At 45.9% G+C, this 21,329-nt stretch overlaps 1 protein-coding gene and 1 long non-coding RNA gene across 6 annotated transcripts in view; one reads left to right on the top strand and one right to left on the bottom strand.

The window, feature by feature from the left end:
* Positions 1 to 21,329, top strand: part of Rrbp1 (ribosome binding protein 1) — a 61,243-nt gene that overhangs the window by 12,308 nt on the left and 27,606 nt on the right. For 3 of the 4 annotated variants that reach the window (XM_060383148.1, XM_021636804.2, XM_021636805.2), the window contains exon 2: positions 11,061 to 13,203. In XM_060383148.1, the coding sequence (XP_060239131.1) occupies positions 11,082 to 13,203 (2,122 nt within the window). In that variant the 5' untranslated portion in view covers positions 11,061 to 11,081. Of the gene's footprint in view, positions 1 to 11,060; positions 13,204 to 15,105; positions 15,416 to 21,329 lie in introns of those variants that run through there. The other variant, XM_021636807.2, reaches the window with a different exon arrangement.
* Positions 1,114 to 9,069, bottom strand: LOC132653775 (uncharacterized). 2 transcript variants are annotated; one of them, XR_009591644.1, is made up of 4 exons: positions 8,934 to 9,048; positions 5,917 to 6,019; positions 4,310 to 4,379; positions 1,114 to 1,956 (listed from the first exon to the last, which is right to left on the bottom strand). It is a non-coding gene; the product is annotated as an uncharacterized LOC132653775 (long non-coding RNA). The 2 variants fall into 2 exon arrangements; XR_009591645.1 differs by lacking the exon at positions 5,917 to 6,019 and having other exon boundaries at positions 8,934 to 9,069.

Genomic DNA, 21,329 nt, shown 5'->3' on the forward strand with positions numbered 1-21,329 from the left:
ATGTGTAATGACGAAGTGATGTGTATCCTGAAGTGCAAACTTATGTTAGTGTTGAAAAATAAGTATGTGTTCATCTCCCATCCTGACAGGTTACAGGAACAGAATTATGGCATGATTATCTTAACAGATACCAAGGAAATACATGGAAACACCCAGCATAGAATCCTGCAGAATAGGGATAAAGAGCAACTTCTTTAACCTGGGAAGGATGTCTGTAAAATGTCAGCTAGCATCACCATGCAGTGAGGACCTCCATTGTACCCTTTGATCAGTGAGAGGCTGCCTATTGTCTTCTCTTTAGCACTGTAGTGGAGGTCCTACTCTGCAAAAACCCAGAAAAAACAAAACACAAAAACCAGAACATGTCAAGATTGGGAAAAGGGGAACAAACTGATTTATATGATTACTGATAGAGAAAACTTAAAAAAAAAAATCTAAAGGTGTGCCGCTAGATTTAGGCAGAATTGCTCAGGAAAGCAGTAATTACCCGAGAATCATTCACACTTTTGCATGCCAGACAACATAACCTTAGAAAACATAACCTTAGTGGCCATTTGCCACTGAAGGTAAAACTGAAGAGCAAGAATGCCCCTCCTCTCCTGCCACATACAAAACATTTTCTCCACCAGGATGCCTGTATTTTCCTCCTTGGATTTGTTGAGACAGGTAGTCAGACGCCCTGACAGAATACTCAGTAGTCCCGCCACAGCTGTGCCTCCGGGGTCTGACGTTGGCTGCTGCAGTGCCGGGTGGTCAGATGTCCGCTACAGTAAGAAAGCGGGAGGATCCTTGGTCTTGCCTTGTAGGCCTGTTGTCTTCCTTAATAAAGTGGAAGCTGCTGGCTGGCTTCTTGTAAACTCCCACAGGATTTAGGTACCTACCTTTTTTTTTTCTTTTTAAGGAAATACAAAAGTTTGTTAATTCTTTATTTTTCCCCCCCTCAAGTGTAGAAATTGAATCAGAAATGATTGATGATTAAGCAAGGCTTATAATGGAATGTATTTCTAATTTTAGCGTCTCACCTCTTTAGAATGAATGGCAGTGTTTCTTTAAAGTAGGAAGTTACTTTTAAAACAAAAATTATTTCAAAATCCTCCTTTTAGTTGCTATTAAAACAAAAACAAAACAAAACATAAAAAACAGGATTCAGTCCCATGGGGGCTTCCAGAGACTGAGACATCAACTAAGGAGCAGGCATGGTCTGGACCTAGGCCCCTCACATGTAGCTGATGAGGGGCGTGGTCTTCATAGGGGGCCTGGAGAGTGGAGGGGCCCTGTTTCTAACATGAACTCTATTGCCTGTTTTGGATCACTTCCCCCTGGCAGGGCTGTCTTGCTTGGCCTCAGGGGATGAAGATATGCCCAGTCCTGATGTGACTTGATGTGCTGGGGCAAGCTGATATGGGGGGCTCCCCTTTTCTTGGGGGGAAAGGGAGGGGGCAGATGGAGGGGGAAAGGGAGCCATTGGGAGGAGAGGAGGGAAGGGGCACCCTTGGGATATAAAGTAAATTTAAAAAAAATAAAAAAAAAACAGGTTACATTTAAATTTTTAGAGAGAGGCTTTGCTACTTCTTTGGAAATATTAGTTAATGTTGGTGAGCTTTGTGCTTCATAGGGAGCAGAGTGCGTGGAGTGACTGAGCCCGACCTGACTTGACTTTGGGGTATTGTTGGGTGGTGTAGCCACTGATGTTTTCTTGGGCCTTACTGCTCAGTGGGGCAGGAGTTTGAGCTAGGAAGTGGGGACTAACACATAGTATGAACTCTTGAACCTGAACTCTTGAAGGGCTCACTCTCCATGAAAGGGCAGGACGTTTTCTAATTAGTTTCCAGAGGAGATGACAGGTGACAGCTGAATTGTTCTGTCCTGGGGCAGAGGGGCAAAAGCCGAACATTTTCCATATACGCCCCTGCTGCATATAATCATCAGTCCATGGCTGGTGACTTCCTTCAAGGCCTGGTTGAAGCAAAGATAAAATGATTTTTAGGGGAAAGTCAGTAAAGAATTGCTACAATAAAGCCCAACAGAAATGTTGTACAAAATCTCAATTAAAGGTAGAAGGTAGGGAAAAAAAATAGCTAAGTAAAAAGGTACCATGAAAGAAGCCAGGCAGATTTGAAAAAGACAGAACAAGTTGAAGGATTCATTAAGGAGCTGGCTGGATTTAGCCTGAGAGAATGGTGAGTGGATCTTATGTCTGAAGCCGTCCCTAATGGCTGCACAAAAGAATTAAGGTCTAATTAGAGGTGGCACCTTGAAGGAACAGGAGGAGAGAAACAATTGTCACAGGGACTCAGTGACAAGGAGTCTTCCAGAATTGGTGCTGATATGCTGACCCCTCAAGCTTGGAAAGCACAGTAAAGCACTGAGACCCACAGGCTCTAAGGAGAGAACTTGAGGTGTGGAGAAGGGCACAAGGCCCTGTGTGCAGACCTAAAGTCGGGCAGGCATCGTGTCCACCTGCAGCCCCAGCAGGTGGGCCTTTGGAAGGCCAAGACAGGATCTCTGGAGCAAGCCGGCTGGCTACACTTACCCACTAGTGAGTTCTAGGTTCCTTTGAGAGACCCTGCCCCAACAGAGCACTCAAGAATGATAGAGGAAGACACTTGGAAGTCGACTTGGGGCCTGTGTGCCTGCAAACATGTGCGTTCACACCTGACATTCACACCCTTGTGTGTGCACACCACATGCATCCATAAAGATAGCGAGAGACAGAAAGATAAAGGATTACAGTAGCTTGGCAGCAGTAGCAGTCTTTCTACCATCAAGGAAAAGCCAGAAGATAAAATCAGTCTTTAGAGTGGTGAAAGAAAGCTTTTGTATGGATTCTGTACAGTTAATTCAGTAAGAATGAAAGCAAAATAAAAGTCTTTTCAGGAAGTAAGGACTGTAAAAGTGGCTCAGGAAGCTGAACTTATTCAGAGAATTGACCAAAGGGGTCTTTGGCAGGACCCTACTGGGATGAGATAGAAGAAGCAATGATGAACAAACGACAAACCTCTGAGTAATTACACAGCATTAGGTGTGCATCAGAGCAGCAGTGATCAGCCATGATGTGCAAGATAGAGCAGAATTAAGGCAGCAGACTTAAAGCGTTTTAGATTCTCCTTTTGGAGGCCGGGTTGAGGAGGGAAACTGAGTCAAGTATGTATATTAGAAAAATGTGGGGTAAAGAACATTTCAGCTAAAAAAGTAAAAGACGCTGGATGTGTTGGTGTATCCCTCCCTTTAATCTCAGCACTTGGGAGGCAGCTCTCTGAGTTTGAAGCCAACTTAGTATACCTGGAGTGTTCCAGGCCAGCTAGGGGTACATATTATGACCCCCATCTCAACAATCAAACTGATATTAAAGGGAACACTTTAAAAAAGTACAGTGATTAACACTCAAGCTGTAAAGCAAGAAAGGAGAGCGCTTTTGAATAATTATACATTGCAATAGGGTTAAGGGTGCAAGTAAAGAAACACTTAATCAGTAGGCACCGCAGGATAGAGAATGAATGAGTGTATAATACAGAAAACCACAAGACGGGTTGGTGGACTAAACCGAAGGCAGATTTGCACTTGGATTAAAATAAAATCCAGCTAGATGCTAGTTTTAGGAGTAACACTTAACATATGAATACAGAAAGGTTGGAAAGAAAAAGGCAAAGTCAATACTATATTACAAGAGTTGGAGAAGCTTTGAAAATAAACAAACTGGAATTTAATGAAAAACATCATTATTACATCGAAGAGGGTCATTCTCAAATGGGAAGAGAAACAGGTACTTAGCCAAAAAGATAGATTAATTGTGATTTTATATCCTAACAAGGTAGTCTCAAATAAAACATAAATTGATAGATTCCAAGAAGGAGCTGAAAATTGAAAATAGATGTTGAATTAGGCAAAAATCTAGCAGTAAGAAAGCGAGAAAGTGGTTGATTTTTTTTTAGATCATACTTTAAGGTAGACATTTTGCAGTACAGTTAAAATTAGGATTTATCTGTGATAATTCAGTCCCTTCTCTGTTAGGAAAGTTAACTACATTGCCACATCACAAGTCAAAGAAGAAATATGTGGAGATTTGGAAATTGAATAGTAATGTAAATGTTTACTAAGGATGATGTTACAGAAGTGTTTAGAGGAAATGTATTGCCTTAAGTGTTTGCTACCAGGAGAGGACCCCAAATTAGCATACACTCATGCCAAGAAGTTGGAGAAACAATGTAAACCAATGGAGGGAACAATGAAACTTAATTGGATCACAAACTTAGACGTTGGTTTTACAGTCCTCCTCAAGTAGTCTCAGTGATTAAGTCAGCACTCTTACCACCTCCTCTCTGAGGAAAGAGCTCTGGCATCCGCCTTGACAGCTGATCTCATCCCAAAGTCTTCTGAACCTACAGAGAACAAGCACAGGTTATGCAGACTGTCTAGTGAACAGCAGTGAGGGGCCGGCTAAGCTCAATCAGGGAGGACCTAGTGGCCCGGCCGACTGCTGGAGTACAGGGAGAGTGACATTGGCGACAGAGGCTACACACACACACACGCGCACACACAACAAGGACTCATACGGACAAATCAAATCTATGTTGTTTAAAAAGAATTTCTGTCTAATGTTTGTTTGATACCCACAGTTAACCACAGTCTAAAAATATTAAATGGAAAATTCCAGAAATGAGTCACTTTCACGTTTTATATCGTTCTCATACTATTGAGAACCATCCCAGAACATGAATTGTCCCATTATCACATGCATCTACATTGTGTGCATTTCCTGGCCCTTCTTTGGGATTACCAGATGCAGGTAGAATTATATGACTAATCTTTTATTTAATTATGACCCTCATAATGCTTTGGTATTATTATACTTGTTTTATTTTATTGTTGTTTTTCCTTTTACTGTGTTTAGTTTATAAATTAAATTTTATTATAGGTACATGTGTATAGGAGAAAACAGTGTATACATATAGGGTTCAATACTATGTGTCAGGATTCCCTTGTACTCTTGAAACTTAGCCCTAGCAGATGAAAGGGGGCTGTGTATAATTCAATATATTTTACATTAAAGGACAAAAATGTCAGATGAGGAGAAAAACAGTTGCTCAAATTCAGTACTCATTTCCTTTAATGGTGACTGGGAAGATGGCGTACACTACTTAACCTGATGAAAGGGTTCCGCCAAACGTGCGTACTGCGTCTGTATGTGAGAGTGAAACCCGAGCAGTGGGGATACAGGAATCTGGCCAGGAGGCTCCTGCTACCAGCTCTGCTCAGAATTGAGGTAAAATAGCGCAGAGAGCAAGAAACAGGACTTTATTTTCCCCCCAAGAAAATCAAAGCAGATTTATAAACTCTGCAGTTTGACAAGAGTTTAGCATAATAAAAGCTGGGTAAATGAGACATATATAAACATCATGGCTTCATTGGTTGGATGTAGCTGAGAGAATAGAAAAGTAATTCACAAAATATGCTTTTTCTCTAGACTATTACAAAAAGCAATAATCTTGACATTGCAAAGACATGGAAGACTTTCACGGAGAAAAGACATCAATATTTCTAATAGCTTGAACTAAAACACAACACCAGTGTAATGCTATAGCATAGTTGCTCATTAATGGAGTCCCAGTGGCCATGCCAGTTTTTCCTATGTTTATGTGTAAATTCAGCATGGTTCAGATTAAAAGCTCAGTAGAAATTCTGAATTGGGGGGTATATGCTGGCATATTTTTAAAATCTATTTTATTGAGTTCTTATTTCTACCACCCTTCTCTACTCCAGTCCCTTCCAACACCCCCACACCAGGTAGGAGAGACAGATTAGTGGGGAGAGGGGTTGTTGAGTCTTTTTAGACGACTTCCTGCTGATTAGGGGCGTTGAGTTCCTTGGGGCAAGTCCAATCTTTGTCTCATCAGGGTATCTCAACTTTCTTCTTACCTCTTTTCTCACAACCACTTGATAAACCAGCAGCAGGAGCAGGAACCAGCAGGAGGAACAGCTGCACCTCTTCTCTTGGGGCTCTGGTCTTTTTATACCTTGTCTAAAGTACCCAAAATTAAACTATGTTCAGCTGGCAGAATCACGCCCCTGCCAGAGCACTCACAAGGCAAGTAATCTGCTGCTGTGGACAGTCTGAAGCAGCCCCACATCTCATACTGGGATTAAAACAACAACAACAAAAACATAACATAACTGGGTTTTTAAAGACACCAAAATTCTCACTGCAGTTACAGGCTGAAAACCTGTATTAATACAGGGCTTACGTTAACACACTGGTGGAGCACAGTATAGAATCCAGGAGAGAACCTGTCAGTAGCCTGGGGTATAACTTCCTGTTTCCATAGGCTAGTCTTTCACTTTGAGTGTTTTAGCATTCGTGGGTGAGGAAAAGTACCAGTTTCACAGAAGTTTACGGAATGACAGAATAGAGCTTCCTGTGGACGAGACCAGGCAGGGTGTGGTGCTGGTGTTAAAGCCAATGATGACTGCTGTCTGCTGTCTACCAAAGGAGGCACCCAGTGAGTGAACCCACCTCATTGCCAAAAGCATTACTGAAGTTCTCCAGGAGTTCATCCAGGACTGTCGGGCAGCTGGGTATGCTACCTCTCAGCTGTCTGTAGCTCCTGTACTAAAGTGTACAGGAGGAAGGAACTGTGAACTATGACTTTTGCCAAAGAGGTTACAGAACTGACTTCAGATGGCTGAGTCAGTAGTACTTTTACTCTGGTAACCACATCACTCCAGTTCTGTGTGAGTAGCATAGAATTTAAAACCCAAGCATGTAAAGAATATGGCTGTTAACATGTCATAGGAGTTCAAAGGAATAAGCCAAAGTTATTTGTATATGTATGTGTTTCAAAATGAAGATCATTTAAGAATTGCCAGATATCACCTGAATAATACCCTTCACATAGCAGTTACAATATGTAAAACAATGTTATATTTGTAGAGATAAATATTTATAGAAAACTTACGCATGGACACAAGTAATATGTGTTCTTTTCAGAGCGTTGGCCTTTCTGGAAGACTCCCAGACACACACACGGTGTCTGAAGTCAGTGGATATTAGTATTTGACATGCTTGACTGTGGGAAAATACTCATACTTTTTCTTCTCATACTTCTGTATATTTGAACTATGATAACACAACTTTACTGTCCGTCCCCTAAAATGCTTAGACTAGACACATTTCAGATGTTTTTTTTTTTTTTTAAATTTTAGAATGTTATCTGAGATATTTCAGGGATGAACCCAAGTCTGAACACTTAACTTCATTCATGGTTGCTATGGATATTATGTACTCAAGTAAGTTTATGTACTCTAGGGTACTTTTAAAAAATAAACAGTTATGTATTAGTTTTATGTGTGTGTGTGTGTGTGTGTGTGTGTGTGTGTGTGTGTGTGTGTGTAGCTGTGTGAATTTATGTGGACCATGTGTATGCGTAGATCCTGGATGTAACAAGAGGCTGTTAGATACTCTGAAACTAGTTACATGTAGTTCCAAGCCTCCGTGCGGTGCAGGGAACCGAACTGTGGCACTCTGTAGGAGAACTTGCATTGAGCCAGCTTTTTAGTTCCCAGTTTTAACCACTAAGCCATTCTCTCTGCACTTTCAGTTTTACGTATTTTTATGTTCCTGATTTAATTTATTTTTATTTTTTGAGATAGGGCCTTGTTCTGTAGCTCAGGCTGGCCTTGAACTCAAAAATTCTCCTATATGAGATTCCTGAGTGCCCTTGGGATTATAGAATGTGTTCCCACACCTGGCCTATGCTTGTGAGACTGACACATAAAGTTTGATAGCTAATTTTCCATTTGTAGCACCATCTTTCTCCCCAACTTTAGGAATTAGGTGAATTTCAGATTTTTGGATGGGGGTACTCAGTCTTTATTTTGAGATACGTCTCTTGATATAGTTATCCCTATTGCTGCCTTTATTTTCTTGCTACTGTCTTTCTGGCAAGTCAGCTTGGTTTAGGAATAGGTCTAGAGGCTTGTCGTCTTTGACCACCTACCTGGTGCTTCTCTAAGCTCCTTATGTTGTCCACTGTGGAGCAGCCAACTAGTGAGAAGACAAACTTGAGGTTGTCGTTGAAGGTCCTTTCCTAAAATCTACCTATCTTCCAAGTGCCAAATTGGACCAAACTGGCTTTATCAAGCACATCAGTCCATATTTTAAGTATTGAGAGTCCCATTTCCCATTGTTACCCAGATCTTAAGACCAGAAGAAGCAGCATTCTCTTGCGATTAAAGATGGTAGTAAGTTCCATTCAGCCAAGCCTGAGAGTGAGTGGTCCTTCCTGTTTCCATAGGCTGGTCTTTCACTTTGAGTGTTTTAGCATTAGTAGGTGTGGAAAAGCACCTGTTTCACAGTTGACGGAAATGATGGAATAGAGATTCCTGTGGGGAGATCCTATAGAGTATGGGTGGGCACACATCTGGCCTGACTCTTAGCCCATGTAGGTGTGGCGCAAGGGAAAGGCCTTGAAGAGATGCACTCTATAGTCTCAGTACAGTGAGCAAGCTGCAAGCATGAATTAGAGGCTCCTGCACGCATACTAGTCTGTGGGTGAAGAGTCTCCCAGGATGTGTTTGTGTCCTAACCTCACCGGCAGAGGGGGTGGGGGTGGGAAGGCTGTGTCAGCTTATGATTATAGTCCATCGTGAAGGTAAACTCACTCTGAAAGCAGGTGACTTTCTTTAATTCCCATTTCTGTGCTGTTTGCAGAGATACTGCCTTAGCCTCAAATGTTCCAGTGTATTACTAAAGACTAGGGCTTTTCATTTTCTCATGAAAGCTTCCTTTTAAAAAATTCTAGCTCAGGAATCAATGGTGGATGTAATTTCTTTTTAAAGCATCTTGTTCAGCAAAAGTTGGGAAGACACACTTAAGCTGTTATAAACATACTCTGTATGTGCTGCAGGGGAAAAAATACTCATTGGAGTTTGCTTACCTTGATTCTGAGTTCCCCACGGAGAATATATTTTGTTTGTCATGTTTGCCTATGTGGAGTCCGATTAAGGCTGATTTTCCAACCTTAGCTTTCTGTCTGAGCTGAGCAGTTGGAAGGTACGAAACTGAAACTGCACAGAGCTCCACAGTCCTCCGCTGAGAACAGGCCCTGCTTTGTTGATGGCCCTTCACAGGGGCTGGTGACTGGTGCCAACTGCAACTCTACAAGAGGCCACCCCTTGAGTACATAGTTTTCAGGAGGCCACTTGGTGTCTATGGATCTATGGCCAGGGTGAGCCAGGCCCAATGTGGGTCTGCCTCTGGAGAAGGTGATTCTGGAGAATCTTTGTCATTGTAAGACACTGTAGTGCTCCTGAGCACACCTCTGTTGGCAGAGCCCTATCACACATCTTGTTCTGTGCCCTCCTGCACACAGAACAGCCAAGATTGGGCAGGTGCAAGTTTTTTCAACATCTAGCCTGGGAGTGTGTTCTGGGAAAGGTTATTTTACCAGCCTTCCTTGACTGTCGCATGTGGGAGTCTTCACCTTGGCTTTGGATCTATGTCACTGGTGGTCCATAGCTAGAAGTCAGAGTCCATTTGGGATATAAACACTGCCTTGCCCAGGCTTTGACGGCTTGTGTGGGCTGGGTTTAGACTTTGTTTGCAGAAGTAATGATAGGGATGGAGTGTTGGGCCTTGGTCCTACACAGCCCCAGGTGACAGTCTGTGGAAGAGTGAGAGTCACAGCAACCACAAAGGGGTGTAACCACCATGGAGAATGTGCAAACCCTTGTCATAAGCAGTTCAATCCTTCCTTAAGAATCTTATCAGAATGACACAGAAACGGAGAGTCAGTATCCTCGAACATGATACTGAGATGTTTAAACAATGTTCCTTCTGTAGAATGACCTAATGTCTGCTTGGCATCCATAATCACTGTTTAGAGATCCAGTCCTGCTCGGTTTTCTTCCTTTGCCTCTGTTAAAGAGGAGCATAAATTGCCCTGACCAAGCGACCACAATGTCTAGAGGGCCTGGATACAGTGTCCTTGTCTTTCTCACCTTTTCCCTCTTCTTAGCCTTCCTTAGCAGCCTTTCCCTTCTGCACTGGAGTGCTTCTCGTTCCCTCCTTGCTGCTCCTCTCACAGGGGCTAGACCATTTCTCCTTTCGAACCCAGGGCACTGGGAACTGATGATGGCACTGACATGAGTTAAAAGTTTGCTGAAGTGGAACTAAGCCTGGGCTCTCAGCCAAGAAGGGGTGAGCCCAGTTGCCTCTGTTCCTTTGGACTTCGGTCCAGAGGCAAAAAAGTGGTTTGCTTCATCCTCTTGCTTTGGGGTATACTGTCTGACAAATTGCCTTGTGAGGCTGTCCCTTCTGTGAAGTCTTCAGATGTGAAATTCCAAACCTAGAATCTGATGGGCTTCCCAAGACTGACTTTCTGTTTCCCAACATGGAAATTGTAGGCTGGGTGACCGAGGGGTATTGTTGCAGAAAGGGTGTTGTCCTGCACCAACTTCTTGTGACTTTTCGGGATTGCACTAAGTCTGTCTTTGACCCTAGCAGCTTTGTTTAGAGTACTGGCAACAAAGTAGAGTGTGGCTGCCAGGGGCCTGCTGGGAAAGCCTGCAGATGTGTTGTTATTGATTGGGTTTTTGTTGGTTGGTTTGTTTAACTGAAACCAGCGAATTTTACAGAGAAGAAAAATATAAAAAGTAAAGATTTCAGCCCAACATGAAAAATGAAAAGTTCTCTTTCTCAGAATCATATCTGTGTCTGTGTGGCACATGTAGCCATACTTGCCCTGTTGTTTCACTTCCAGACAGCACTTGTGCTCACGAGGGGTTTGAATCCTGTAATGGGGAGGATTCAGAACATTACAAACTGTACTTGTCCCCCTGCACTCTGCCACCTGCCTGTTTGTGTCTCTGGGCACTAAAGGAACTGTTTAGACCACACAGGTAAAAATTACCCATATCTGAAGAGGGAGTGAGAACATGGGTTTGTTTCTACTCTGAATCTAGTCTGAAGAAACAGTGAGAAACCTTAAGTTTGGTGATAGGGGATGGAAATTGTCCAGTTTTTCAATTTCTTCAGAAAGTAATCTACTTGTATGTGTTGGCAGGTGGAAAGCAAGCCAGCCAAGATGGATGTCTACGACACTCAGACCTTGGGGGTTGTGGTCTTTGGCGGGTTTATGGTTGTCTCCGCCATCGGCATCTTCCTGGTGTCAACCTTCTCCATGAAGGAGACATCGTATGAAGAAGCCCTTGCCAACCAGCGCAAGGAGATGGCAAAAACTCATCACCAGAAAGGAGAAAAGAAAAAGAAGGAGAAAACTGTGGAGAAGAAAGGAAAGACCAAGAAAAAGGAAGATAAGCCGAATGGGAAGATACCTGACCATGACCTGGATCCCAACGTGACCATCATCCTCAAGGAACCAGTGCGTGTACCTGCGATGGCTGTGTCTCCAACTTCAGTACATTCCTCTGTAATCCACACCCCCATAGCCACAGTATCAGCCATGCCCCAGGAAAAGCTGGCTTCCTCTCCTAAGGACAAAAAGAAGAAGGAGAAGAAAGTAGCAAAGGTGGAGCCAGCAGTCAGTTCTATTGTGAATTCCATCCAGGTTCTTGCTTCAAAGTCTGCCATCTTGGAAGCTACACCCAAGGAGGTGCCTATGGTGGCTGTGCCCCCAGTGGGCTCCAAGGCCAGTGCTTCTGCCACCAGCAGTCAGGGCAAGAAGGGGGAGGGAGCACAGAACCAGGCCAAGAAGGGGGAGGGAGCTCAAAACCAGGGCAAGAAGACAGAGGGTGCCCAGAGTCAAAGCAAGAAGGTAGAGGTTCCCCAGAACCAGGCTAAGAAGGGGGAGGGGGCCCAGAGCCAGGCTAAGAAGGGGGAGGGCACCCAGAGCCAGGCTAAGAAGGGGGAGGGGGCCCAGAACCAAGCCAAGAAGGGGGAGGGTGGCCAGAACCAAGCCAAGAAGGGGGAGGGTGGCCAGAACCAGGCCAAGAAAGGAGAAGGGGCTCAGAACCAGGCTAAGAAGGGGGAGGGGGCTCAGAACCAAGCTAAGAAAGGAGAAGGGGCTCAGAACCAGGCCAAGAAAGGGGAGGGTGCCCAGAACCAGGCCAAGAAGGGAGAGGGCCCCCAGAACCAGGCCAAGAAGGCAGAGGGCCCCCAGAACCAGGCCAAGAAGGGGGCAGAGGGGACCCAAAATCAGGGCAAAAAGGGGGAAACAAACCAAAACCAGGCCAAGAAAGGTGAGGGAGGCCAGAACCAAGCCAAGAAGGGGGAAGGGGCTCAGAATCAGACCAAAAAGGGAGAGGGAGCCCAGAACCAGGCCAAGAAAGGGGAAGCAACTCAAAACCAGGGCAGAAAAATGGAAGCAGCCCAGAACCAAGGCAAGAAGGCAGAGGGAACCCCAAACCAAGGCAAGAAAGGAGAAGGGACACAAAACCAGGCCAAAAAAGTAGAAGGATCTCCTAACCAGGGCAAGAAAGGGGAGGGGTCCCAGAACCAGGCCAAGAAAGGAGAGGGTCCTCAGAACCAGGGCAAGAAAGGAGAGGGTCCTCAGAACCAGGGCAAGAAAGGAGAGAGTCCTCAAAACCAGGGCAAGAAAGGGGAGGGGTCCCAGAACCAGGCCAAGAAAGGGGAAGGGGCCCAGAACCAAGGTAAGAAAGGGGAGGGGTCTCCCAACCAAAGCACAAAAGTAGAGGGTATGCAAAACCAGGGCAGAAAAGCAGATGGAACCCCAAACCAGGGCAATAACATGGAGGGGGCCCAGAACCAGGGTAAAAAGGGGGAAGGGACCCAGAATCAGATGAAGAAGGGGGAAGGGACCCAAAACCAGGGTAAGAAAGGGGAGGGCCCTCAAAACCAGGGCAAAAAGGCAGAGGGGGTCCAAAGTCAGGGCAAGAAAGGGGAGGGGACCCAGAATCAGGGCAAAAAGGGGGATGGAAATCCCAACCAAGGCAAGAAGGGTGAGGGGGTTCCCAACCAGAGCAGACAGACAGATACAGTTGCTAATCAGGGCACAAAGACAGAGGGTGTCTCAAACCAGGGGAAAAAGGCAGAGGGAGCCCAAAACCAAGGCAAAAAGGTAGAAGGGTCCCCCAACCAGGGCAAAAAGATGGATACAACTGCCAATCAGGTTAAAAAGTCAGAGTCAGCTCCTGCCCAGGGGAAAAATGCAGGAATGGTCCAGAACCAGGAGGCACCAAAGCAAGAGGCGCCTGCAAAGAAGAAGTCAAAGAGAAAAGGAGAGCCTGGTGAGTGCCCCTGCCTGCTTTGTGACCTCGAGAGAAAGCTGTTCCTATGACTGGGAGTTGTCCTTAGTGTTTGACCCCTTTGCTCACCCCACATAGGGTACTGATGACAGACCAGAGGAGCACTTCTACCAAGTCCATCCTGAACTGTTGAGCTTTTTGGCCTTTTATACAGGAGCAGGAGGAGGGTTTACTTACAGGAGCATGGATGAGCCTAAGTCAGCTGCCTCACCACCCACTTCAGCCTGGTGATGGTTCAGGGGCTGCATTCCGGGGGCTCCTTGGCCCTGCTCAGCTTGGAGGCAGCCCTGATGAAGAGTCCTCTGTCTCCCAGTACTTATATTGGTTTTGTAACCTAGAGGAACTTTCTGAGTTGTATGAGCTTCAGTCCTCCGCAGGTGGGAATGATTCAGGATGTGTCTACATTGCAGGGTGTACTTGTGTCAGTCAGCTAGCTGCTATGGTAGTAAGGCTAAGTAACAAGCACCCCAGGTTTTACTTCCTTACGGCAGCAGTTGTCTGTCTTTGCCCCTGTCTCTGACTGGCTAAGGTTGGCTGATTTAGGTCCTGTCTGCTGGGAGGCTCTGCCTCATGCTGTGTTGGATCAGGGCTACTCTGCATGCATGAGTGGCTGAAGAGTCTGTGTCTCTCCAGGGCAGAGGCCCTCTCAGGGTTGTAGCAGAGGCGTAATTGATTTTGAGCAGACACGTTCAAGCTATACCTCATTTTTCAGGGCAAGTCAGGTGAAAGGCCTGAGCCAAGGTGCGGGACAGTCACACTCTGTGGTGAGGGACTGCACAGTGAGGTGTGAGGAAGTGTAGACAGGGTAGTCGTGGCAGATTTTCTTGAGCATCTGGCTGTATCTTTTCATACTGTTCTGTGTTCATACCGCCCGTGATGTTAGCTTTATTCATTTAGTGTTGTAAAGAAATAATGTTTCCTCCATATTGCTCTACCCCTTCTTCCCTAGTCATTTAAGGAAACATCATAGAATGTAACGTAGATTCTCTATTATATAGACACAAAGTAGATACTATAGAGCACTGCTTTGCTTCCTTGCTTTCTGTGGGTGGTAACTACAGAGGCTTTTAAATGTCCTTGACTATGTGTGACTCGTGAGAGGCTCTTTAGTATGCTCAAACTGGGCTTTGAGGTAGGTCTCTGCTGAGGAAACGGAGCCGTGCACACAGGTGCTTAGTGGATCTGATGCCCAGAATGCCTGGAGCCTGCCTGCTTACCTAGGCACAGCATGGCCACCAGTGTCAATGTGGGATGGTGTTAGCATTCCACTGAGACATTGGCACAGTGTTGACTTTAAGTTCAGTACCAAGTTCTTGAAACAACGGGATAATGAAAGAAGACGAAGACATCAAATATGGATTAATACAAACACTTTTTAAAATATTTTTCTTTTCTCGTATTTCATGGGATTGATTCTGAGACACTCCCCTGCACCACCCCCATGAATTCCCAAATCTCCAAATGATGAAGTCTCATAAATAGTGTATTTGTATATAAGTTATTCCCAAAGTCCTATATTCCTTTTTTAAAAAATCTATTTATTATCTACCCCTATACTGCTGGGGATCAAACCTAGGCCCTTATGTTAGACAGGTTTTATACCAATGAGCTACGCTTGCAGCCTGCCCCACACTTTAAATCACCTCTAGAGTACTTACGTACCTAATGCAGTGCAGAATCTATGTAAATAGTTACGTTGTATTGTTAAGGAGTAATTACAAAGAAAAGGTCTGCAGATGTTCAGTAGAGACACAGTGTTTATGTTTTTAATGCTACTGATCTGCATTGGTTGGTTGGATCTGGATGGGGAACCCTGTGGAGGCAGAGTGCTGGCTGTCCCACAGCAAGAGTCCAGGTGTTCTTTGACTTCTTTTTTTTATGCAGTGTGCTGATATTTTATTCTTCAAAAGTTGGAAGCAACCCTGAAGAAGGCATTGGCTCTTGTGGCTGTGACAGCGCCCCCTGAAGTTGGAAACACCTGTGTGGAAGGCCTTCGATTTCTCCTTGGTGCAAGGCCACATGGGACAGAAATCCTAATGATGTTGCAGTAGATCATTTCCCATTAAAACTTCTTATTTAATGGCCTTTTGAATTACTGTAGAGGCGTAAAATTGGGTCTTGATATATTATCTTAAATGCTGTGCTCCTTGTCCCCAAAGCATCCCCAAAGAATAAAGCCATATTAACTTCTAAATGCTGAAGCAATCTAGAAACAGTTTTGCAGGGTGGGGTTGGGGGAGCTGGAATTCCTTTCCTGTGTTTGGCGCACTCTCCGGATGTAGATCAGCTTATCCGACCTCTGCAGTGGATTGATTCCTGCCAGTAACTGTTGAAATGTAGATGAGAACAGGTGCCACAGAGCCATGGTGCTTTATAGAAGCCCAGGACTGTCAGTAAGGGGTGTGGGCCTAGAGACAGGCTAGAGCTCCAGCTGTGGAGAGGGACTATGGCCTTCACGCTGCAGAAGTTCAGGACAGGAGATGGGAAGCGCTCGTAAACACGTGAGGGGACTTCCTGGCTAACACTTGGTTGTGTGCTAGGTCCTGAGATCCCTGGCACTGCCCAGTTGATAAGTCCGTGTGTTTAGCCGCCTCTTTCTTGTCTCCTCTTTTTCAGATAGGAACTCTCACTGTAGCACAGGCTGGCCTCAAGATGATGGCCTCCCTGCCTCAGCCTGTGTAGGCATGAACTGTCATGCCTGGTGTTAGCCGCCTCTTTTTCCTGGAGAACCGGGAGAGTATATTGATGAGGCTCCATGGTGAGCCACAGAACACTCTTACATCCTTGAGTGTGTGAAGGTCTGTGAGAGTTTTTGTTTTGCTGTTCATAACCCTATCCCATTTAGTACCTTTAGGTAAGTGAGCTGCCAGCTCACCTCTGCGATGTCAAGACTCCCCTCAGCTTCCTGTCACACTCAGGATGTAGGGTACTTGTTCCTGTTTGCTGTGATGCGGACAGGGTGAGCATGCTTTATGTGAAGGATGTCCATTCCACTCCATGGCCAGTGTTTGTGGAAGATGATGGAGATAAAGAATTGTGTCTTCTCATTGTGTCTTTTAGTGCAGTGGCCAGACCCTGTGTAGTATTGCCACAACAAAGCAGGCAAGAGCATGTTTGTGAGTTGCTGTTTTTAGAGTTACACTGCATTTGGCTCTGCTCTGTGCTAGGGCTATCTGAAAATGGCCCGGCCGGTGTGGCTCCTGATGGTTGTGGGTTGTAAGGACGGCTCGGTGTGCTCATTTAGATACAGTGCTCTGTCTGGATCTTTGGGGCCTGGCTGCCCCTGGCTAGGCCACTCGTTTGGGTTTGCTTAATGAATTCTGTTACAGTCCGCTTGTTTTCCAGCAAAACGTATTTCTCATTCTTCGTAGTTCATGGGCTCTACAGATATTTCTTGTTCCTGTAGCCATGATTCTCCTGGTAGAGGACAGCATGGGAGGGTGCCCCAGCCTCAGCCGTGGCTGAGCAGGTGATGGGCTGAGTGAGGCAGGTGCCTGCCTAGCACTTGCAGTGCCTCACCTGTGAACATGCAGACACACACACATTTGTGAAAACACTCAGGCCTGCTTCTCATTCATGCCTCATTCAGTGTTGCTCACCTGGACACACTGTCACAGCTGTGGGACAGAGAAAACCTCAGGGAAACTTGGGGCGAAGTGGGGCACTCACTGCAGACAATGGAGATTCTGATTTGGCTCTCCTGTGTGAAGACCCGTACAAAAGGTGCCATTTGCTTCAGAGAGCAGCGCCCGTGGGAACTCAGACTCACTCTGGCTGGCGTTCTCTGGAGCTTCCTACATGGTTTTCTTCACTGAAGCATGAACTGTAGTAACTGAAAGTTTGGGCCATGAAACTGTAGATAGTGTAGATAGATACTTTCCAGAGGTCCATGGAATCATTTTGTTAGTCTGGTACTAGAATTCATCTGATCTAATATCAAACATTGCAGCTGTGACAGTGTTGCCAGGTGAGCAGGCATGGATGAGAAGCAGGCCTGAATTTCACAAAGCTAGCCCTTGAATTCAAACTCTTTTTTTTTTTTTTTGCCTGGGTTGTGGTTGGCCCCAGCTGACCTGCCCTCCCATTTAGCCACAAATAACTGTCTGTCTGTCCATAGCTGCCTGTACTCTGGGGACCACGTGTATCCAAAGGAATTGTAGCAGAACTGCAGGTGGGTGCTAGGCATTTGGGAGTATGGGGCTGGGCATATGAGGTAGCCTGAGGCAGTGCTGAGTGGATCCAGGAAATACTGGAGGGGTGGGTTCCTTTACTGATATACAGCAGGCTGGGAAGGGAGCTCCTCCCACAAATGCAGGAGACATAGACCTGGGCAGGGTATGAGGAGGGCCCTTGGCACCATGAAGTTTTAACAACTGGTTGTGGAGAATGAGGGCTGAGAAACATGCTGTCTGCTGAGAGGCACTGATCACCTGGCCATTTAAATTCATTTTAACAGTCCAAAGTAAGACTCAGTTCTTTATCTGCCCCTTAATACTCTGTCAGTAGTCACATGACACATTGCCAGTGGCTGTCCTTTAGAACAGTGCAGAAATAAATCATCACCATCAGAAAGTCCTGTTGGACACCCTTGCTCTGAGCAGAGCCATTTGGAGGGAGCTCACCTCTTGGGTCACCGCGTGAAGAATACATGGCTTTGCAGCCATGTTTTGGCATTATACACGGCTACTCCTGTACGTGATTCTAGCTGCCACTGTCCCTCATATTGTAGAGGCCCACTAAGAATGACATCACAGTGCAGAAGCAGTCCAGAACCTGGGGTTGCATTTCCAGTCTCATTCGGTCTCTGGTCAACGCGAGGCCTTTGATGGCAGGTGCCACAGAGGAGATGTGTGTGGAGGCAGGCCTGAGCACAGTTTTGCAGGCCAGCTGGGGCTCTTTCAGAGCTTCTGCTTTGGCATTACTATAAGGGACTGACTGGGGCCGTGCCACAGGTTTTTACCACTTGTCTGTGGCAGTGCTTGACAATGAACACCTGATCTCTGCACGCTCTAATCCCAGCAGAGGCAGGAGGATCTCTGTGAGTTCGAGGCCAGCCTCGTCTACAAAGTGAGTCTGGGATAGCCAAGGCTACACAGAGAAACCCTGTCATGAGAAAACAAAACAAAATAAAGTATATTAATATATAAAAGCTGTTTTCAGCAAACAATTTAAATAGTAGAGAAGGATGGATAGGGTGGAAATCTTAATCTTTCTTTCCATTCTGTCCCTGCCACCATTCCCTTCTAGGGGACCCTGGAGATATTGCCCTCACATGCAAGCTGTAGTGTATGTCCAGTTAGAAACTGCTGTTCGCTTTGCAGTGTTGGTGGTGTCTTTCCACATCATGCTGCAGAGCTGCCACATTCAGCTGTGCAGCACTCTGTAGCGTAGCTGTGTCCAGATTTACTTAAATGACACTTAAGTAGTGTGTAGGCTTTTTCGGGTGCTAAAATGGACACCACAGTGATGTCATATTGCTGTGTGAGTGTTTCTTAAAGTAAGTTCCTAGATCTGGAACTGCAAGTCAAAAGGTGGCTATGTTTTTCATTTAGGAAGACTGTTCCTTCAATCTCCAAAAGCATTTGGTGAGTTACAGTGGTCTGTTCGATTGTTTCAGGGCTAACTCCCGTTCTTGTGGCTGTTCTCTCCGAATGAGAATGGTTTGTGTCACAAAGGAGTATTAAAAGCTTTTCTGTGGAAAGAGGAGAAAACACTGGCCTGTGAAATAAGGAGGGATTCTTTTCTGAGTGTTCAGGAACTGGGAGTTGGTAGAATCCTAGAGAAGTGAAAACGGCCCTGAACTAAGGTGCTGCTGTTTGGAGAACCACTGCTGGCCCAGTGGTTCCAGCATCGTTGAGGATGCTCAGGAAGCATGTGTGTGTGGTGATGGTGGCTTTTAAAATCTGTTTTTAATCCTTGGACGTACTCTGTGCCTTCTTAATTATGTCTGCCTGCCCCCTGCCCTCCCGCTGGCTTCCCGGTTGGCACTGGCTGCCTGGAATGGCCTCCTGGTGTTGTGCTGTCAGGGGAGCTGCACTAGGAGTGAGTTTGCTTAGTTCCACAAGGGTCTGGGGTATGGGAAGTCCACTGGATGTGTTCCATAACCCACAGGAAGCATGGGTTCAGAAACGGGGCAGCTGTTAACTGGAGGGAGGCCTGTTTCCTGCTGTTGCTGGGAGGATCTGGGACCAGGGTCCAGCTGAAGAGCCTACTACAGCGCCCATGGCTTTCTTGCTTAGTGGCACAGGGGTGCCCCAGGGCCCCGGTACTTATGTCATGCTCTGTGGATTGGCTTTTTGAAGGCTCTTTTTTTTTTTTTTTTTTCTTTCCCAGCAGTAGGCTGGTATTATTCTGGGGCCAGGTGATCATGATGCCATGCCAGGAGAATCCAATCACCTTCCATAATGTAGAAAGCAGAGAAACAGGCTTTTACCAGTCTCCCGTGGTCTACATGGGAGAAAGGACACCACCGGGAGGTAGGATTTTGGGTAATTTTTTTGTATCCTTCATTCACCCTTTTACATTTTCTCTAGTTTTTCTGTTTGTTTTAGATTTGTTTTGTTTTGTTTTTTAACTGGAAAAGAAACAGAAACTACCATTGTGGAGCTCCACTCTGTGTTCCTTGAGCATCTCTGGGCAGCGGAAGCCTTGTTTGTTCTTTTGGGGAGAGTTAGAATGAAAGGAGGCAGCAGCTCTCAGGCCAGTTCTCAGGCCTCTCACAAGATGCCAGTGCCCACCTGGGCCTAGCATCCGTTACCTGGTAAGTGCTTGTGAGCTGAGGGAAGATGAATGTCAGAGGTGCTGTTCTACCCTGAAGTGGCCAGCGGTGTCCTGGGGTGCTAGCGGAGGTATCTGCACTCTTTGTGTGTAGCCTTGCAGGGTCACCATTGTACCTGCAGAGCAGGCAGCAGTGCAAAACAGGAAATGCAGTGTGAAAACAGCTGGAACCTGATGCGCCCGAGACAGAAGAGATAAAAAGAAGGGCTATGAGACCTTTCAGGAAAACCTCTTCAGGGTGTCCAGAGCAGACACTGCTCTTCCTTTAAACTATTTGATGGGCCATAGTTGTGCCCTTACTCTCCTCTTCCAGCCTTCGCCTGTTCACCCAGGTCGCAGGGGCCCAGTCCTGCCTTGGCCTTGGCGTGGTGTTTCCTGGTGCTGTTACACAGTGTGGCAACCACACACACACGTGTGTAGCCAGGGTTTGTGGAGGTAATCGACGTCACTTTGCTCGCTTTTACGTTTCTCACAGCCCAATTCTACCTGTACACATAGCCAGAGATTAGGCGTGGCAGAAGTCATGTGGCCAGCAGATGGCAGTACAGGGTCTCCATGGCAGCCCTCCTGGAACCCCTTCCCATCCTCCATGCAGTTAACTCTTCACCCTTATGGCTTGGCGCCACCAGGTGTGTGCTCAGAACAGGCCTTGGTAACCTTTGTTCTTTTGACTTTAACTCTGTCAGGGCTTGAATCTGAGCAAAACCCTAGGGGCTTTGAGCCGTATTCACTTTCTATGTCAGCTCTTCAAAACCCAAGCTCCCATTTTCTCTTCCTTTCCCCACTTCTTCTCTGTCCTGTCTTTCTTTCTCCCTCCAAAAAGAATGTAAAGAGGTCCCCTAGGAGAGTTAATTGTCATCGTGAGAAGCTGCCAGATGACATTCTTCTGGAAATCTCCACTTGGTGACTGTTAGGTGTGGCAGTGCTGAGACTTCAGTTACTTTCCAGGCCTCTGTGGTCAAGCCCATGATAAAGCCATGCTCTTTCTGTGTGGGCACTGAGGAAATCTTGACTGCCACTAAAACTCTCCCTTTGGTCTGGAGAAAATACCCCTGAAGTCTGAAGAGGAAAATAGTCAAGTCTATAGGATACCATTTAATGGTATCTTGAATGGTATCTTTTCAGCTTGGATATAGGTTATTCTTTCCTCCAACAAAAGGGAAGGCCTTAATAACTGGGCTTGGAGAACTGTGTTCTCCACAGTTGCTTGGCGCCAGGGTACTGGAAACTCCAGATGTGTTTGTGGCCATTTAGGGGTGAAGTGAAGCTATTTGTTGTTGGCCTGTGTGCTCTGGAAAGGGCTGACCGGGGGTGGGCTGCTTGCTCTGGGG

Source organism: Meriones unguiculatus, chromosome 4, assembly GCF_030254825.1.
Source record: "Meriones unguiculatus strain TT.TT164.6M chromosome 4, Bangor_MerUng_6.1, whole genome shotgun sequence".
Lineage (NCBI taxonomy): Eukaryota > Metazoa > Chordata > Mammalia > Rodentia > Muridae > Meriones > Meriones unguiculatus.